Source organism: Neoarthrinium moseri (assembly GCF_022829205.1).
Source record: "Neoarthrinium moseri strain CBS 164.80 chromosome Unknown scaffold52_Wmoseri_CBS_16480, whole genome shotgun sequence".
NCBI classification, from domain to species: Eukaryota; Fungi; Ascomycota; class Sordariomycetes; order Amphisphaeriales; family Apiosporaceae; genus Neoarthrinium; species Neoarthrinium moseri.
Genome location: NW_026055166.1, coordinates 240,247 through 260,047, shown reverse-complemented (window position 1 = coordinate 260,047; position 19,801 = coordinate 240,247). Strand labels below are relative to the sequence as shown.

The 19,801-nt window shown below is 52.8% G+C and overlaps 6 protein-coding genes across 6 annotated transcripts; 4 read left to right on the top strand and 2 right to left on the bottom strand.

Annotated features, from left to right (window-relative positions):
* Positions 1 to 661: 661 nt before the first annotated feature.
* On the top strand, positions 662 to 3,061 carry JN550_010340 (uncharacterized protein; the record flags this gene model as incomplete). The annotated part of the gene is made up of 2 exons (XM_049308583.1): positions 662 to 2,747; positions 2,805 to 3,061. The coding sequence occupies 2 exons, from the start codon at positions 662 to 664 to the stop codon at positions 3,059 to 3,061; spliced, it is 2,343 nt and encodes a 780-aa protein (XP_049167769.1).
* Positions 3,062 to 4,172: 1,111 nt separating this feature from the next.
* Positions 4,173 to 6,619, bottom strand: JN550_010339 (uncharacterized protein; the record flags this gene model as incomplete). The annotated part of the gene is made up of 2 exons (XM_049308582.1): positions 4,173 to 5,947; positions 5,998 to 6,619. The coding sequence occupies 2 exons, from the start codon at positions 6,617 to 6,619 to the stop codon at positions 4,173 to 4,175; spliced, it is 2,397 nt and encodes a 798-aa protein (XP_049167768.1).
* Positions 6,620 to 7,764: 1,145 nt separating this feature from the next.
* On the bottom strand, positions 7,765 to 10,895 carry JN550_010338 (uncharacterized protein; the record flags this gene model as incomplete). The annotated part of the gene is made up of 3 exons (XM_049308581.1): positions 7,765 to 9,991; positions 10,043 to 10,491; positions 10,548 to 10,895. The coding sequence occupies 3 exons, from the start codon at positions 10,893 to 10,895 to the stop codon at positions 7,765 to 7,767; spliced, it is 3,024 nt and encodes a 1,007-aa protein (XP_049167767.1).
* Positions 10,896 to 11,866: 971 nt separating this feature from the next.
* On the top strand, positions 11,867 to 12,667 carry JN550_010337 (uncharacterized protein; the record flags this gene model as incomplete). Its single annotated transcript, XM_049308580.1, has 2 exons — positions 11,867 to 11,992; positions 12,056 to 12,667. 2 exons carry the CDS (start codon positions 11,867 to 11,869, stop codon positions 12,665 to 12,667), a joined length of 738 nt encoding a protein of 245 aa, XP_049167766.1.
* Positions 12,668 to 14,314: 1,647 nt separating this feature from the next.
* On the top strand, positions 14,315 to 15,125 carry JN550_010336 (uncharacterized protein; the record flags this gene model as incomplete). The annotated part of the gene is made up of 3 exons (XM_049308578.1): positions 14,315 to 14,417; positions 14,489 to 14,729; positions 14,798 to 15,125. 3 exons carry the CDS (start codon positions 14,315 to 14,317, stop codon positions 15,123 to 15,125), a joined length of 672 nt encoding a protein of 223 aa, XP_049167765.1.
* A 3,761-nt stretch (positions 15,126 to 18,886) lies between these two features.
* Positions 18,887 to 19,428, top strand: JN550_010335 (uncharacterized protein; the record flags this gene model as incomplete). Its single annotated transcript, XM_049308577.1, has 3 exons — positions 18,887 to 18,944; positions 19,003 to 19,319; positions 19,372 to 19,428. The coding sequence occupies 3 exons, from the start codon at positions 18,887 to 18,889 to the stop codon at positions 19,426 to 19,428; spliced, it is 432 nt and encodes a 143-aa protein (XP_049167764.1).
* Between the last annotated feature and the right edge of the window lie 373 nt (positions 19,429 to 19,801).

The window sequence follows — 19,801 nt, the reverse complement described above, 5'->3', positions numbered from 1 at the left end:
CAGCCTGGCCCAAGCCCGCGAACGGATTCCATTACAGTACATGTATGCACTACGCATGCAACCTGCATCTTCCCTTCCCCCCGTTAAACTCCAGTCTAAAACACCGCCGGGCCACTGATCTCTCCCAGCTGCGTGGGAAGGCAACGTCAAGGCACCTGGAGCCTCACGAGCACAGCCAGCAGCACCGTTAGGAGAATTGCTTTCCGCCCGGCTTCCCTCCACCCCTTCTTGGTTCTTGGCCCTGACTTTCATGTTCTTCTGCGGCCACGATCTTCCTTCTAACAGGCATTTGCATCAAGATTAGCATTATTGTTGAGAGATACCCTCTGTAGCTTTGAGTTGCCTTTCGAAACACCAGCGGCGATCCCTTCATCGTTAGACTGCCCGCCACCGCTCCTTGCACTTGCTTGTGCGCTCGCCCGTAGCACCAGCACTTGTTCGCCCAGCGGACTCGGCCCACGAGAACACAGTTGGCGTAATTACCACCAGAATACAGGCCGGCATCGACGTCGTGCTTGGGTTGCACCAGGGAAGAGAGCAGGGCTGAGGGCCTGCCGAGGGAGACGCACCAGTTACACGGCAACCGGTGAAGCAGGAACCCATCCGAGCGAGCCTGGTCGGATTCGGGAAGACAGACCGTCTGCGCGCCCATTGTGAGGCAATGGCTACGGCTGCGACGACATCGCCGCCGCCCGGGGCCTCATCCCCGCCCAGGGCGATTCAACGCAAACCTATACACGCGCAAGACCCGTCTCCGCCGCGGTACCGATGGAGTGATACCACTGAGGATTCCGTGTCCAAGCCGTTGCCAGTTGCGCCCGTCGAGTCCCCCACGATCAAAGGTGCACCCGTGTCTCCTGTTCGACTCAGCTTCCACCCAGAGAACTGGGCACAACCATCTAATGCGAGTATTGAGGGCGGGGCAGAAGCACTCCAGCCCGCACTCGAGACTTATTCTGATCGTGAACTGCCAAAGTCACCAGATGCTCCTCCACCGCCGCCACACAGTCCGATGCATCCGGGTGCCTCCCAGGCCTCGCTCCCGAAACAACGCCGTCCGTCAATACAGCAGAGCCTGGCAAAACCCCTACCGCCTACGTTTGCAGTGGACTTGCCGCATAGGACTGGCGAAGAGAAGCCCGTGAACCCCGCGATAATTCAGGTTAGGACTGTAGCAGGCCACAAGGACGAGACTGCCGCACCAGAATCAGGCGACCGGAACTTACATGAAACATCGCACAACCATGACCAAAACCGACACAGCCGGGAATCGGGAACAACTGCTAGCACGCAGCAGCAGGCTTCTTCAGGGTCATCTGCTGGAACAAATCCGAGCTCAGTTTCTCAAGATGCTTCTGAGAGTCAAATCCTGACAGAGGGCACTTCTCAGGATGAGTCCATCATCGAGGGAGGCCTGGAGGAATCCGAGCCGGTGCCCCAGTTGCAGTATCATCATCAACCGGTGCTTCCGGTCCCTCGAACTGGCAGCGTTCCTTTGCCGACGAACTCGCGAAACTCGTCAACGACAGACCTTGCCGAACACGGAATGGCCATCAACCGCCATCTGACACCCAACTCGGTCTATCAGAGGAGAAGCTCCATGCCACGTCCTGCTTCCGCATACTCTGTGTATTCCATGTCGGGCCAGGGCGTACACGGTCGCTCTGTATCATCGCAGGCTCGAAGATCGCCAGAAACCCGCCCAATCTCTTACGCTGAACTTCTCAATGTACCGTATCCCCAGCCAGCTCCAGCACCTCTGAACATTGACAACTCGCAACTTCGCAACAACGTTGGAAACAATGCATCCCTCCTCAGCGCGCAAAAGACGTTGGAGATGTATAGGCAAAATGTCAAGAAGACAAACGATTTCTCAATCCAGTATTCGTTTGCCGTTTTCCTCATTTCCACCGCCCAGGAACAGGGGCTATCGCATGAAGAGCCTGCGAAAAAGAAGGTTTCCAAGAACGGACGAGATGGTGGAAGTCCGGACGGAAGAAGCGCTGAATCGTCACCTGCAGAGCTGGTACGAGAAGCCAAAACCATACTGACAAGGTTAGCCAATGGCGGTTATCCATTTGCTCAGTACTACTTGGCAGACGGCTACGCTTCAGGTCTTTTCAACAAGGGCAAGGAAGACTATAATGCGGCTTTCCCCCTCTTTGTTCTCGCTGCAAAGCATGGCCACGCTGAGTCTGGGTTCCGTGCCGGCCTCTGCTATGAATTTGGCTGGGGTTGCCGAAAGGATCCAGCAAAAGCCGTCCAGTATCTCAGAACAGCTGCCTCAAGAGGCCACCCAGGAGCAATGACAAGGCTTGGCAAGGCATGTTTGTCTGGAGATCTGGGAGAAAATCGTTACCGGGAGGGTATCAAATGGCTCAAGCGAGCAACCGAGGCATCTGATGCAATGTACAACGCCGCCCCGTATCAACTCGGTGTACTCTATGAAACTGGCTACGGTGACGATATATTCAAGGACGAGAGCTACGCTGCGGAGCTCTTCACTCAGGCCGCCGAGCTCGGCCACGCCGATGCAAACTATCGTATGGGCGATGCTTATGAGCACGGGAAGCTGACTTGCCCGCGAGACCCTGCCCTAAGTGTCCATTTTTACACTGGCGCGGCAGAAAAGGGCCATGCAGCTGCCATGATGGGTCTCTGTGCCTGGTACATGGTCGGTGCTGAACCAATCCTTGAGAAGGACGAGGAAGAGGCCTACGAATGGGCTCACAGGTCAGCGGATCTCGGTAAGTCTCTAAGCACTCTGTTTACCGCGCGGTTTTTACTAATCACCAACTATGCAGGTTTTGTGAAGGCACAATACGCCGTGGGCTACTTCACCGAGATGGGCATTGGCTGCCGACGGGACGTCTTGGAGGCCAATGTCTGGTACGTCAAAGCGGCCGATTCTGGAGACGAACGTGCCAAACAGCGACTCGCTGCAATTCGTGCTGCTGTCAGTGGCGGCACACCTATGGAGGTCGCTCCTCCACGGAACGCAAAGATGAAGAAGGCTCCGCCCAAGGAGGTGAAGGACGAAAAGGATTGCATCGTAATGTAGCGAGGGGGAGACGTCTAAAATTTTCGCGGAATGGCTTATTGGAAAAATGGATCAAGGCTCACCAAGGTCACTGATGCGAGATGAAGTGTGGTGACCGGGATAGTTGTCCCATAATCGGACGGTTGGTTTGGATACGACGGTTCCTACAAACTTGCTCTGCCCGTTCAGTATAGGCGGGCAAACGTCGTGGGAGGTCGCGTCTCGCCCGCAGCCAAGGCACCTGATCTACTGGTCCATGGGACTTCGACCCCGTGCTTACCCTGTCCCTATGGCGAGGAAAAGGGAACAAGGTGCTCTGCTGTTGTTGCATTTGCATGTGGGCTAGGGAGCAAGCAGGCGGTGCCACAACCGACAACCGCGGGTCAGCTTGCGCATCCCTTTTGCCTCACAAACTGGCGTTTCTACTCTGTGTTCTTCCGGTTTTCTCCTTTTTTTTTCAGGGGGGCCGGGGAGTCGGAAGGACTGGCGGTCCAGACCATCCATAAGTGGTATTTCATGGCTTTTCGGGGGGAGGTAGAACTTGATTTTGGATTGTGGCATTGGCTTACCTCAAGCGTTTGTCACCAGTGGTTGCTGGGAATCCCAGAGAGAGCACTGGTTCTTGCTCCTGCATACATAGTTCTCTCGACGCTCCGTATGGCTGTACATATTGCTGGACTAATAATACTATACGTGTCGTGGGAACCTCCAAGCTGAGTCCATTGCTCTGGCCCATTGCTCTGGTATGAGTGCTCATGTGAAAAGTTCCTTCATGCTTTTCTCAAGCCTTGACGTTGGCTTATGACAAAGTGTCAACGACCAAGAGGCCGTTGGACCGATTCGTTCGAGTTGCACGTGGCTAAGAAAGTAAAGAGAACTGAAATGGCATTGATCGGAAAAGTACACATTTGTGATTTATTCAAGACAACCTGGTGTCAAAAATGGGGCATGCGCGATTAGAGATTTTCAAAGTGCCTATCAAGGTACAGTCATGTGCAAGTCTAGAAAATTTTGACTCTGAATACAAGTATCAAATATACCACTCTTCGTAAGTTTGTATCAGATATATGGATATAAATGGATACTTCTTTATTGTGATTGCGATCCAGAAGAAAGTGGAATAAGTTCCAAATCAGACTAGATATACCGCTTCCCAGTCATGCCCGAAGTTCGACCCATTAAACGAAGACAAGTCCGCAAACTCACTGATAAAAGCTGGCCCCAGAACCTCGAACGTGTTTTCTGTCTTACCTGCAGTCCGTAGAACCATGGGCACCGCAACGCCTCTCAAAAGAACAAGCCTATCACCAGTACCCATAGTTGGAGGGCCGGAGCCGACTTGTCCTTCAGCCGTAACGAAGAGCTTCCTTCTCTCAGCGAGCTGATTGCAACAAGATACGGTGAACTTGAAGACTTCAGGGTCCGCACTGAGGGACAGCCAAGGCGAGCTTGGTTCATCAACGGGTCCGTCAAGTAGCTGGCTTTGTATTAAATAAAGCCACCTCTTGAATATATCGAATTGTTCAGGTGATGGTGACTTCGGACTTCCGACCAACGCCTTATAGATGGAGCCCAGAGCGTCGCTGTCGGTGCTGTCGACTTGAGTTGATGCCGACTCTCCGATCACACGCACCCACTCAGTGAAAGACCGCATCGCCTGGGCAAGGGCAATTGAAGCCTCTGAACTCCCACGTGGCCCCGACTCAGTCGCGACTTCCTGGAAAGCGTCCGACATCCAGCCTATCGTACCCTTTTTGATGGCCCATAATGCCAGTTTGTCATCAGAGATCTTCATCTGTGGCTCTGGGAACGATGCGCCGTATAGTGTGGTGTTGTCATAGGTGTAATCGGGGCTTATCCAGTTCCATCGGTGGATAGAACTCCAATCCGGAACCCAAGACGGCACACCGGGGAGTCTGGGTCCAATATCAACCAGTAGGTTGATCAGGGATGTCTGATGGCGCAACAGGTCGAGAAACAGGCCGTGGTAGACTTCACCGAGCGGTTTGCTGTAGTCGGGAGTGGATCTAGATATACCCACACGCTGCAGAACTCCGTGTAAGGCGAAGGCTTTGTCCGCTGGCACTGTTGCTCGTCTCTCCCGCAATGCTTGCACTGGCCCTATAACTGATCTGCCGTTCTCATCGCTCTGGTACCAGACTTTGGGCGTTGTTCGCACAGCATACACAGTGATGAGTACCCCCAGAACGCATAGAATGCCACCTAGACCAAACACCACCCAGGTCATTACCCCGTAGAATCTGCACTCGAGTGACTTCGTATGAAAAGCAACGCTAGGGTAGGGGCTACAAGACCCCTCTGTATAATAGAGAAACATAAGGTACCCACCAGCCCCCATAAGGGCCCCGGGGATCAGGATGATAGCGGCCAACGCTATCATGAGTCTAGCATAATGCCAGGACTTCTCCATCTCGATGAAGCGTTCTTGATAAATTTTCAAGGACCAGTCGCACCTGCCGGATTCTGCGTCAACTGTAAAACTCCTGAACGTGCGGTCGTTCCAATGCGTAGGACGAGAGGCTGCGCTCCAGATATTATACAAATTTCGCCATACGTGGAAAGATCGGATCGAGTGACATGCGTTCGTGATCTTGCTTGTTCGCTTCCCCAGAGCTGCTGCACTTGGTCCTCGATAAGAAAACGAGGCTCTGAGCAAGTCTATGAAACGAACGTGGAACGGGGAAACCGGGTTATTGAGGTAATCAAGGCCCTTTTGGAGACAAGACCAGGTGATGGTCTTGTTGCCACAGACGATCACCGGATTCGAAGCCAGTATGATCTCCTGGTACGTCCATGCTCTCTCTATCCACTCTCTGTTGAGCAATTCATCGAGGTGGTGCACGTTGAACGCCGCTCGTACACGGTAGGCTTGGAATCGCTGTAAATCTGACATGCGTTTAGCTTTGTAGACCAATCTGCGAAGTGCACTGGCTCACATGGTATCAATGACCGAATGTACAGATACGCAATCGATAACCCCGTCAAAAACCTATCACGACGAGCAGTCATGACTTTTCGGCTGTCCGTCCAGGGAACGCCTGGCAGTCGAGAACGGAAACCCGAGGCCAGTTTGAGGCATTTCAATGCCTGATCGGACCTCGTGTTCCCTTGGCCGAGCCAGATGTAGACAGTCTGGGCCCAGGTATATATCTCGTCCATGAGCCGGATCTGTGCGATTTTCTCCACTTCGTCATCTTGATTGATGCATATTGCGTCAACCCAGATGTCGACGGGGCCACAGATAGCGCGTAGGGATCTCAATGCGTTGCTGCAGTTTCTGGTAATCGAGATGGTGTACCCATTGCAGCATATAGTGTCTGGCTCAGGCATGTACTCGCCCCAGACGTAGGACAGGGCAGCAAATTTTGGACACGTTCGAAGATCAATGAGCTTGAGCGTTGCATGGAGAGGTGCGTCTATATCTTTACTGTCACGATCCAGATGAATAACACGAATGAAAGCGGTTCCAGGCTTGTGCGGCAAGGGTTCATGGAGTTCAACACTGCCGAGAGTCGATGGGTCGTTGCTGGAACTGCTTTGCACCAACTCATCGTCCATGTTGATATTATCCCAGTAAAAATGACTCCGAAATGTAGAAGTGATACATTACTGTTAAATAACGGCCGTTGACCCGCTCAAGTTGGAATTGATGTAAAAAGATTAGAAGGCGAAGACTTAAGAAAAATGAAATAGACATTCAGCCTCAGCCCTTTTGATGAGGCCGCGTGCACACAAGGCCATAATGGTGTTGCTGACTCGCGCGTCACAATGCTCACAAAGGCCATTAAACAAGCTAGTAAGTACTGATCGACGAAGACATATCAGCAGCATGGATAGCATTCAAGATAGGGGATGTACGCGTCACTGTGACTTGACTCGGCCCCTGCTCTTCGTAAGTGTGTTTAAGAATCCTTGGCGGATGGATGACATGGATAAGTCGGCCCGTGGAATGCAGCTCAGGGGCAGTGTAAGGGCCGCGCCTCAATATAGCCACCCTAACGGAGAGGCCTTGGGCTACATCTCTGCCTTCATCGAATGCTCAGCTTTGACTTTTTGCAAAAGACGTGGGGAATCTACCGAGCAATGTTGGTGCAGTGATCATGTCGGTCCTTGCGCCAATCTCATATTTATTTTCGCTTACTATTTATTCACAAAGTCAAGCGAATCAAACACACTTGTTACAGGTGTCACAGCTTACCCCGTCACTGACAATCAAGGCTCTTTCGACACCTTGAGAATGAGTCGGGAGTCTAGGGCATGCCATTTGACTACGGTCTAGTCTTACCAGCTAGAAGATGTTGATTCTAGTCAAATCAAAAGGCTGTTTTGAATTATCAAGCCTGCTCAATCCCTCGGCATAGGAGGTGATTACAGGAGGTGGAAATTCCACCGGCGAAGTGTCAAGTGGAGTGTGACAACCGCTGGTCTACAGACTCGTGAGACAGCATCGGCTAATACAATAGTCACACCGAAAGACATGTTACAACATGGAAGAACTCCGAATTATACTATAAAACGCTACGCCATGCAAGAGATGGAAAAGAACAGTTCGTAAAACCCCTCCGAGAACGCCGGACCTCTTGATCTTTCGTAGACGGCATTACAGTGGATGAATTACATCACCAAATCACAACACACCCGTCCCAGAGAGCAAAGCAGTCTCAGCTCGATGGCAAAACCGACGGTCGTGTACAAAAATCTCTCTAAGCAGCGGGCACACTCCTTCTCTCTTCGACATCTTCTCCCAGCTCGTGGGGCTTCTTCGGGTCCACCATGGCACTATATCTCTCATCGCCCCAGCGGGCTCCGATGGTGACCCAGACGTGCTTGCTCGGGCCGCTGGTAAAGGTCTCGCGGCAGCCGGTCCACCTCAGCCGGTTCTCGCGGCTCATGTCACTGTTTCCAATGCCACCGTTGCTGACCCACTCCTTGACCACGTTCTTGATGAAATCTACCTTGCGACGGAAGTCATTGGCAGCAGGTATGCCTTGAAGCATCGGGCTAATTTCAGGGCGTTTCCGTGTCTGTGAGGTTTGAGATCGACTTGGGCGGATTGCAGGTTTCGTGGCAAAGTTGAGGAGGGTCTGTAAGGGGTAGCTGAGTACCGCACGTTCGTCAAGCGCTGTCTCATCAAGAACACCAATCGATGCCAATTTCGTCGCTGCTTCTTGCGGGAGGTGCCAGAAGTGACACCAGGTAGCCGTGGAGTCCAGGACAATCTTGGTGTGGTCGGGGAAGTTGAACTGAAGATGGCCATCGGCAAAGACCCAGCAGCCGACATCCCCAATACGTTGATAAAATGTGACAACGTCGCATGGAGCCGCAGAAGAGGCTGTGGACTCAGGAACTTGGACCTGACCTGTCTCGTCCGTCGGAGCCTCTTGGTCGCGGCCATACGCCATCATGTAATTGGCAAACTTCTTCCACAGAATCAAATGCTCTCGCTTGCGATAGTCGTAGATGTCTTTGCCAACAGGAACCTTGCCCGGCGTCCCATCAGGGTTCACACCGATCTTGAACTGCGCAGGGTGTACCTGAACGTTCGAAAGACCAGCTTCGCCATTGTTCTCAAAGAACTGAATCGGTTGCGTCATGGGAATAATTTGGTGTCGGTCTGCGTATGCTTCGTCATGGCGCCGTTGGCAGTGTCTCTCGGCATCGTGCACAACGACACAAGAAGGGGGCAGAGTAACGGTCTTGCCTCCTCTTGCTTTTCCTGGGAGACTCTTTAAGACGCAGCCCACTGTTCCATCGTTGAGGATGTATCCCAAACCAAACTTGTTGGAGTAATCAACCCACTTCACAACAATGTGAGGTGCCGGTGGAGTATTTGCTGTTGTCTTGCTGACAATAGCCATCGACCTGGCGTTCAAGGCCCGTTCCAACTCAGCCTGCAAACGCCGTAACCGGTCCAGTACCATGTCGGGCTTCGTATCCGGTACTGGTGTCTGAGGCTCTGAGGGGCTGAAAAGAGTTTCCGTCCTTGCTTCAACAGGCGCTTTTTGAGGTGCCGACACTGCTGCGGGTGGTACCACGCGTGCTTGCGGCTTCTCGACAGCTGGTCTTCGAACCTCTGCAGGCTGGAACCGTGCAGCCGATGCCAGTGTACGGGTTGGCAGCCTTACGTTGTCGGATGAAGGGGGTGCTGGCAACGCAAGGATGTTATCCTCTGTGTTGCTACGGACGAGCTCGCGTTTTGTCCGAGATCGCATAGTGCCACTGGCTGATGGCATTGGGCCTATCTCGTTCAAAGTCTGGGAGCGAGGCAGTGCGCCGGGCTTTCCTGGCCGCCCTTGAGCCCGCTGTTGGGCCGCAAAACTCTGAGGCGGCTCCCTAAGGAGGCCCTTGGGAGCTATCTGAAGTGACGCAGACGAGTCATCTCCAGATTTGAGCAGGAGCTGAGATTTGTGCGATACCTGATCTAGCATTTGCTCCCGGCTTACTTCGTCGAACGGCCTATACACGATTCCCTCGGCCAGCGGAACTACGGGAGTGAGTCCTGCCTTTTCCTCCAGAGCAACCTCTTTCCACGTGCTGGTATACACTTTCTGCGTGGTGCACCAAGGGCCCACCTCGCAGTCGCGGCAAAGATCCTCGAGATTGCGGATGTTGCGTGCAATAAGTTTTGGCGATTGGTCAACCTCATAGAAGGCAGGGTTATCCGGAGCGCAGTCACGGAACGTGGCTGTGATTTCGCCCTTGACTGGGACGTATCCAGACACGAAGAAGTCGTGCTTCACAATGGTATCTGGATCAGGTCTCCGATCGGCTTCTACTAACATGTCGGCGACGATCTCTTTAGCCTCCTGGCTGATGTACTTGTTTGTGCCCTCTGTCATGGGCCATTCGTAGTCCCGGTTCCGAGCTCGTCGATAGATCTCGTCGGTTGTGGAGGACTGGAAAGGCGGCTTCGAAGTGAACATGGCAAACCTGCAGTATGTTAGTCGTGCCCAGATGCAGCGCGCGGACTGGCGGGCTTACATGATGATTCCCAAACTCCAGATATCGACCATGTGATCGTGTCCTTTCTTTCCCTTCTCCAAGATTTCCGGGGCAATGTAGTTGGGAGTGCCGCACAAGGTTGTCCTCCTGATTGTGTGCATGTCCTTGCCGGTGACCAGCAGGGCAGCCAAACCGAAATCGCCAATCTTGGCGTTCATGTGCTTGTCAAGGAAGATGTTGCCCATCTTCAGATCACGGTGGATTATGCCCTTGGCGTGCATGTACTTGATGGCGCCGGCAATCTGGACCGAGTAGAAGCGCACCTCAGGCTCTGTCAAGCCCTTGCGACGTTTCACCATATCCATGAGCGATCCGTTGGGGCAGAGTTCCAGGATGAGGTATGTGCTCTTCTCAAATGCAAATGCTCGCAGGAACTGAACCAGGTTCTGATGCCGCATCTTGGAGTGAATCTGAAGCTCAGTTTGAAACTGACGACAGAGTTAGCATGCAAGGAATAGCGTATTCGCCGACGAACAGGACACACCTTCTGCTCCATCTTGGTGGGCATCTTGGACTTGACAATCTTCAACGCAAACTTCTTCTGCGAGCCCTGCAGCCTGCCTTCGTAACAGATGGCAAAACCCCCCTTGCCCAACATCTTGCCGACCTGGTATGTTGCGCCATCGTGGCGGTCGTTGCTGGGAGGTTCAAAGACAAGGGGCGGAGGAGGAGGAGGGTGGTCCTTGTCCTTGGGGATCGGTTTGGCCGCCACGGTTGCTTTTATCTTGGCTGCCTGGGGGTTGGGTCGGTTTGGTAACTGGACATTTACGTCCCTCGGTGACAAGGCGTCCGTGTCTAGGCCTTGTTTTGCTGCTAGGACTCTGTCCGCCATTGGAGTTCGTCGGCCGACAGAGACAGCGGTGTGTGGCAAGCAGGAGAGAGTCTGGAGAATCCCAGCGGAGCTCTGCTTGGGCTGTGTTGTTGGTGGAAGTACGTTATTCTGTAAGTGTAATCATTCATTAGTTGAGTCTGGCTTTTTCCCCCAAGAAGGCGTTGTCATTCGCTTCGAGGTCCCTGATTCGATTCGATGGCCAAGGGCTATGATTTCAGAGCCCACCACAGCAATGTTGGGCAAGAGCTCTGCAAGGGGATGGTAGTTCGGAATGGCAGGTTGTTTGGAGTGCAGTGTCGAGGTATGGAAGGGGAAGGGTAGGTGAAAACATGTGGATAGGCTGGCGATAAACAAAGGGCCCCGTCCGTGGAGACTTACAATTCAGAGAGCGATTGCATCAAGCAGTAACAATCTATAGGCCAGGCTGGGGTATCGTCATGCAAACAATGGGCATCAAGGCTCGGCCGGGGCGAAAGAATGGTGTTGTGTGCTGACACGGTCGGGAGGTTGAGCCGCGACGAGCTTTGCGTTGCGTGCGCTTTCTCTTTCTTTTGCTGGGCTGGGGTCTTTTCCCTTCGTTTACTCCATCAGCGGTGGGTTCTCGACATTGGCCCGGCAACCACGCCCGGCCGGCAGCCCGCCAAGCCACGAGGAAGCCCCAGCTGGCCCCGACGACCGCCGAAACCCCCCACTCAACCACTGGAGCGCGGTGCCCTGTGCTGCATTGAGCTGCGCTGCCAGCGCCCCACACCCCGCTAAGGCGTTGCCCACGGTAGCCCATCAGCAGCCCGCCGAGGGAGCCGCCTGACACAGGCCGTGACTCCGACTGCATTTCGAGGCATCCATGATTGCATGACGGCCAATTCGAACCTCGCCCCACGGGACATCCAATCGTCAGCACCAAGACCTGCTCGTCCGGGACGATGCTCGCAAGCTAAGAGAGCCTGCCCGAAACCCTCCCTCCCCTCCACATGCCCTGGCAATCCGGCGGCGAAAACACCACTCCTAGGACCACGGGCTTCGGCGGCAAGATGGTTGCGCTGCCTCTATTCAAGCTTGCCTCTCTCTTCCTGCGGCACGTCTCCAAGTATGGCGCAGTATGTATACATCTACCACCTGGTCCCGGCCATTCCCGCCCGTAGCTAAGAACGCGCCCGCAGAACCGCATCAAACACCAAGCACACGACCATCCGGGCTTCCGCGTATGGGCGGCACGCGGCGGCCAGGCCATACATCAGTTGAACATGCGCCTGTCGGTCACGCTTTTGAGAGACCCCGAGGCCGAGCAGAGGGCCAGGGAGAAGGCCGAGGCGCCCACGGTCAAGACGGAGGAGCAGATCCGGAAAGATGAGGAGTTCAAGGCCAAGCACGGCATGACCGTCGCAGAGGCCCGGCGCAAGAGACCCTATACTATCCTGAACGTATGGAAGAGAAGGTTCAGGCCACTTCCAGAGGCCAAGGCCGTCGATCTGTTCGCCGATGTCATCGGAGACGCCTTCATACTCACCGTTGCCACCGCTCTGATCATATACGAGTGGTACAGGTCGTCGTCGAAGCCGGATCACAACGCCGAGAAGATCAAGGAGCTCAATGAAAAGTTGGAGGCACTTGAGAAGGAGCGTGAAGATGAGCGGATGCGCCAAGAGAGCAGGGTGCTGGCGATGGAGCAGGCACTCCGAGCCTTCAAGGACCCAAAAACGAAGCAGCCATTGCTGCCCCCGGCGCCAACGCCGGCGCCGGCACCGGCACCGACCACATCACCAGCCGCGTGAGGAACATGGTTGGCCAACCAACTGTATCCAAGCACTGTAACAATATGAGTCTCCTTCCAAGGCTACCGACATAGACGCTGTAGAGGGCAGCACGGCGTTGCGGTTTCGGGCATTGCACCAAGCCATAACTTTGGCTAAATTGGCCAAGAGATATTTAATCCCAAATAAGCCCAAGAAAAGAATATAGAAGATATACTGGGGCGACTTAGCGTATATACCTCATCTCACCTCAAGCAAGATCAAATAATCAGTCAATACAAATCAACATACGGATAGCCAATCGAAGCGACAACCACAGCGTAGAATTATCTGTGAACTTCCATAAAGACAGCTGCCTTCCTGACTGCTATAGCACTTGCTTTCCAGAAAGTCAGCGTATGAATTTGGAATACAATGAAATTCGCTTTTCAGTCTCCTTCAAAACTGCAATACTCGATCCTCAGACTTGACTCAGGGAACAAACCCTGGATTAGGTCTGATTCTGGACGAGAGGGGCAGCGGATAACTGAAAGCGGCTGCAGTAATGATGACAAGGTAACGTAGATATGAAATTGTGAGTCCCTATAGCGTTGTTGTTTGCCATGACAAATGCAGTTATTATAGAACGGTGCCAAGTACGGAACTAGAATACAGCGGAGGCGAATAACTCGACGAGAAGCAACGCGTATGTATGTATGTATGTAAGTCACGCTCAAACCTTAGGACCAACACAAAGAGAGACAAGACTTGGTGTTCAGTTACACTTCGCTGGATAAAGATAACTCGATCGCAGACTCGGTCCACTTATTCAACAGAACCCTTTAGGGGCTTTGTTGCCTATCGACGTAAACTTTGAAGTCATAGGGTATTGAAATGGCATTCAGCACGTTTCTCTAGCTGCGGGCAACTCCACACAAAGACATAGCCGAACATGGGCCCAAGCCTTTGAGAATACAGCGCCATGATAATTGAACCAGGCATGGTACTCGGGCCGTAATGCTGGAGCCTGGCGAACGTTGAACTATACCTCGTGTCTCCTCGCATTTCAACATCCATACAGAAGTTCAGCCACGTTTTGCATTCTGCGGCTTTGAGTTAAGGTGTACCACAAAACACGAGCTGCCTGAGGTGCCCCGTTGCCTGTGACGTGCTGTAAATTGCCAGTCCACGAGTGGCGCTTTTTGAAACGCTCTCTCTCGCAGGATTTGCCACAGCCTTCGTGCAGACCTTCACTTGGTCGCGGTGATAAACGATATGATGATGAGACCACGACGTCCGAGTGCTGTCCAGTGTGACTGGGCTCTGTCTCGTCGTTTTGTTATGGAATCTGCATATGGAATAACCACAAGGCAGCAGCAAGCACCAACTGCCCAGGTGGAGTGGAATTCCAGCAGTTTGTATTTTCTCGACCACGATACAGGATCTTTTTGAAGAGAATCAAGCGCGCACCCAAATCCCCAAGCTGCGATCTCCCAACACACGCATACGCGCAACTCTGGATCGTGCAGCTGCAGAGCCCCCAAGTCAGAGGCACTGCAAGCATTGCAACCCCGATTGCGCCTTGTCGAACGTAGCACAACATCGATCCCATCTGAACTGGGTGCCAAATTAGCAATTTCGGTGGAAATCATTGGAGATTCGACCGCGGGTGGTGGTCTGACTGAAACAATGGAAAGGCGAGCCGTGATTTGCTCCTCCTTACGCAAGCGACCTGATTGGGCCTCAGTCGTGCCAGCGCTTCTGCAGAGCCCCAATCCTCCCAGATGGAAAGGTACGCGAGCCACCGCGCTTATCAGATCATTTGGTCGAGCGCTTGGCTGCAATTCTGACCGTATTCCCCAGAAGCACGTCTCGAAACTCATGATCTGGCACTGCCACTGTCCTTACCTGGCCAGCCATCTCATCTCGCCTTTCGCGCCATATTCCTCGCGCCATCTGACATTGGGTCACATGAAACACACAAGCGGACGGAGAGGTTATTCAATCTCAACGGCGGCCGGTACGTGGCCATTGTTTTGCTCATGAGGCAGATGGAGGGTGTTCAAGAGAGCAATTCAAGTGCCATGATGAGATTGCAACTAGAGTAAGTCGTGATCATCGTCCATGCATCTCTTTATAGAAGGTGAACAGAATACTAATTGCTGAGGCCAGACTCATCGGTGGTCTGGAAATGCCAATAATACCAGTTCCAACAGTTGAGAGTCTACCAACAGCCATCAAGGCTTTCCATTACCAACTTTCCACAAGTGCAGCGTCCCGCCAACTGGTGACACCAGCTCGCAGCCTTCTTCCTTACTGTTCTGACACCGGTAGTCTTCCAGAGCACGCAGTGAATGTTATAAGTGATATCACGGCAGGTTTCAAGGATCTGGTTTCCAAAGCCACCACACCTGACGGAAAGCAGCTTCTGAAAGATTACCTGGGAGAAGATGCTGATCGTGTCATCAGATTCTGGAAGGACGAGTATCCCATTGCGTAACATGTTATGGTTCGTCGACTTACCCAGTTTACAATGCTGCATGATATATATTTAGCAACTTGGGGCCGGTCGAGCCAACGAGTCTCCACCGTAGAATTCTGCATGCATGTTCATGCGATGGAACGACGTTTGGGAAACAACTTGCTTTCTTATTTCTTCTCCATGGGCAAGACAGCGATGCAGCATCAAGGCCGCAACCAAAATCTACGGCAGTGATCAATCCTTGGTGTACTGTAACACTCCAATGCTCGCCACGCATGGTTGCAGTAGGGAACCAACGCATAGCTATTAGAGCTTGGCTCTGAAAGTTGATCTCGTTGAGAAGAGGTGCGATTTAATAACATTGAGAGGGCCGCCGGGAGAGAACTGTGTAGAACAAAAGTAAATTTTCACCATAGCCATGGAGTTGCGTGAATCAACAGTCACGGCACCAAAGATAATATGACCTTGAGGTTGAATGCTGCCCAAGATGGAATTTACAGGATTCAGCCATTCACCGAAGCCTACGCCAATCGGTAACCCACTCGTAAGAAAGTGCAACCATCTTGAAGGTTGTTGCTGGAACCAGACTTGTTATCTTCGACTATCAACCATTGAGACGAGAAGAGTGTGAAAAGTGGCATTTATGATAGCCACAAGCCCGTCAAGCGGCCCCGGGCTCCGAAAGCCCCTTGGCCAATGCAGCAAGCCGAAGATGTGATAAAGGTGCCTCGATAATCATGAGGCGTGCAGTCTAGACGGAGCAACTATGCCGAAACTGTGGTAGGTTCCCGCATGCCGTCACGGTTGCTTGGGCATGTTCTTATATCTTTCCAGGCTATCGTTTGTGCTCCACATTCGCGATCGGAATTCGCATCATCAACATTGGATCTTGGAACTGTCATGTTCGGAACCGGTGGGGACGCCTAGCGGTGGCATGTCATTGGTGCATACAAATGTGACTAGCCACAGCTTTTCCAGTGATCCGGGAGTACGCAGCTAGTGACCATGTGGCTTTCATTCAGAGAGCCAATGGAAACCCATGAACAGCCGCCGACGAGAACGAACTTCATGTTCCATGCATGCTCATGCCACACCGCATCAGCCGTGGATTCTTCAACCGAAGTACGTTGTGGGGCAGTCAAGGCCTCGATCGAGTGTAAAGGAGCCATAGTCATCATCCCTAACGATTAGACCGCTCTAGGAACTAACGCATAGTGATAGTGCACGCGGACAAGTCGACGGAGACGATTGTACTGTAAACCCTCCACTATCGTGATAAGAGTCTTGGGGAGAGAACACCTCCCAGACCGTCAAACCATGCTACTTCTTTGGGTATACGTGAATTTTTGAGCCAGCCGACGCCGCTTCATCTCAGATCCGTCAGTGCCTGGTTATGGCACAGGCAGATCATATCATGTGTTTATTCAGATGACATGTTTCAAGTGTGGGAAATCTGACAGTATTTTCACCCAAAGCACCATTGGGTTATCATTCGAGGCCGCCATGATCATTCAGACCATTTATCGTCCAATATGACCCAAATGCTGCACTGACGGTTATTTGATCAGATCCCAGGTCGGGTTATAGCCAGCGATGCCACACTTAGTGACCCCCAGTGGTCCCTTTCGAGGCCAAGCGCCTAGTCGCATACTCTGTAGGAACCCCTGTCTGCCTGTCGGCTAGCGGGAGGGACCCACAACTGTTGCTGGTCTCTCAAACCTAATCTGCCTCAGTACCGTCACTTGCGAAACTCGACTCTGTCTGGGCATACCCTGATCGCCTCAGGGCGGCGTCGCGAACTTCCGGATGACATGAACGCTGATGGGGACTCTGTCTGAAGTGCACGCAGATGATTCCAAGAACGGACGACCGAAGCTGAAAGTGCGCAGACGTCGGATTCCATGGGACGACAGGCAGCACAGGTATTGTAGGGCCAGAGAGGTTGGCGGCGATGCAAGCCACGCGTGTCTGAGGTTTGTACAACCCACCACCACTCGTAATCGTGGCAGAACGTAAGATGGGGTCGGACTGAGCACGTATCCATTATACATCGTAGATTCTTAACTTGGGTTCTTCGAGCACGACCAGAACGGCAGTATTATGCCAACGAGATTTCTCGTCGTAGTTGTATCCGGCACCGAATATGGATAAGACATCGTCAATCCTAGGCGTGGCGGCCGGCAAGTCGTTGCCATTAGAACCCTCTACTATTCTTCAACAGCACGCAACCCTCCAAAATGCGAGGGCGGGCAGAGACGGGTAGGAACCGCGCAGGACTTGCCATAGAACACCCTGCAACGGAGTTGATTGCCCTGGTGATCTGGGGTCACCCCCTGTCTGAGTCCTGCACGGAGCTGCACGGAAAGAGGTGTTGGGGGCTGTGATTGGCCACACGGTGGCATCTAACCGCCCGGACAAGCCCAATCACTTGAGTCTCCCACACCTGTGCTATTCTCGACCGCCATGATCGAGGCCCTCAATTACCTGAATGTCCAATACCCGCCTTTGCAGTACGTATGCTGAGCAGCCGCCCAGTCCACACACGATAGTCCGCCCTTGGGTACTGTACCTTTGGCCAATTGAGGGCAATACTTGTCCGTACCCGCCCAGTTGCCAAACCCGATAGTCCTCCAGCTCTAGCCCCTTCTGGGCAGATACCCTTCACGCACATCATGAGACCTGCAAGACTTGCTGCGGTTCCATCGGATGCAGCCAGGAGCTCCATCTGAAGGCCCGCAGCGTTCCTTGTCTTCGGATTCTGCACGCTGCAGGATTGGTTCACTCTCGTCTAATGGCACTGGTGGTGGCTGATGATACTATGCATCCCCCAGCGGCCCCATGTGGCCTGTCAGTTCTTAAACTCGCAGGTCTCCGCATGTCTGAAGATCCACACCCTCATACACGAAGAACCTCCTGTTGCCTCATAACACCCTCCCCTCCCCTGGCGGCATGACTGTCTGATCTTCAACCCTTCTTAATGCGACGACAGAGAGCCGCACCTGCGAACAGACTCTGGCACGAGCTCTGACGACCCATCCTGACGGTACATCAATACGCCCCATAGACTGTCGGCATCAGACCACACTAGCTTCAAACAAGACCGCACCCTGGGCAAGGCAGGAAGATATATCCATTGCGGCTCAAAATTAATACTCTTATCCTCAATAAGGTTGAGAGCGCGGTCCATCTCCCACGCAGGGATACAACTAGACAACGGAATTGAGGAATGCCGCTCGGATGCCCGCTGTCATCATAGATCGGATCAGCAGAACTTGGATCTCAAACGAAGCACCAGCCTCCACCCAGAAACATCTGAAGACTCGACCCTGACAGGGCTCCGTCTCTTCTGACACAGGCAACACCTAAACGGGAGCATCGCTCCCCCTTCCCTCGCCTAAGGGCAAGAGCCAAGGCCATCCGAACATCCAATATAGTCCTCCCACCCCCGCCGGCCGGTGGTCTCATCTTGGCCCTTACCTCTTCCCTTCTTTTCTCTTAGTTGCCAGCGCTGAGCACTCGCCTGTCGGTAACCTTCTTTTAATATCGACAACTTTTTTGTCAACGCTTCGATTCGCAGGTCCGGCTACCTTGCATTTCTTTCTCTTTCGACTTTCTTTCTACTGGGGTTTTAGTGTTGGGTTTCGGATACGTATCGGCGACGGCTTGGACTGTGTTCATCAACTGGGAAAATAAGAGAAAAAAACAAAAGAAGACAGGGAAGAGGACATACACGAGAAGGAAATCATTCAGAGGAACCGATTTAACGAGAAAACGCCAAAATGGGAAGACTTATCAAGAACCACTGGGCGAGGCTGATCACCCTGACGGCTGCAGTTTGTAAGTTTCGGAGACTCGCTTCATTTTTCTATAGGGTCTTTCTAACAAGAAGTTCTAGATCAAATTGCTGCCGCACTGGAGGGATTCTTCTGGCCCAAGATATTCTTCGACTTCCTCACGAAAACGCTGGATCCTGCAGTGAAGCCTATCCCGGTGCTACAAATCATCAACTTGATCATGGGATTCGCAATGTTGGCGTGGGAATACCCACTAGGCTTCATTGCTGGCACGTCCATTCACCGCAGCCTCGAGGCTCGCCTTGCGGCCCTGCCGCTGTTCGCCCTGGCCGCCATCCTTACATACCAAGGCACCAACGCCGGGCTCTACTATCTCATCTCGATGGTTGTGTATTTCTGGGCATATAGTGAAGGCGAGGTACGTTGCAGAGGTATCATGCCAGACAACTCAGTTACTAACGTCACTCTAGATGGTCTGCGCGAAGCCTTGGACTTTGCCTCAAAGAGGCAGTCGCGGAAAAGCATAGTCGCAGAACGACCTTGCTCCGAGTGTGCCATCGACTGTCCATGTCGTCAAGTTGTCTGATGCCTATAGCAAAAGTCGGCATATCGGACACCGTATATACGAGTTCGCACTTCGCTTCTAGAGACACGATTCCTTCATGCATACTTCAGATTTAAAGCGGCCTTTTCCTACTCTAAATCATACAACAAAGATCTACGGCGTTTCTACATGCTTCTCTGGTTTTGGCATTCTCACCGCTCGCGTCAACTACGACCCCTTCGGGAGAACTTTGGTTGGGATTTATTGAGATGGCCCAAGGAGCATGATGACCTTGGCCGAGTCGAGTTCTAGGATACGCCAGCAGGACGGACGGTAAACCTCACGATGGACACTAC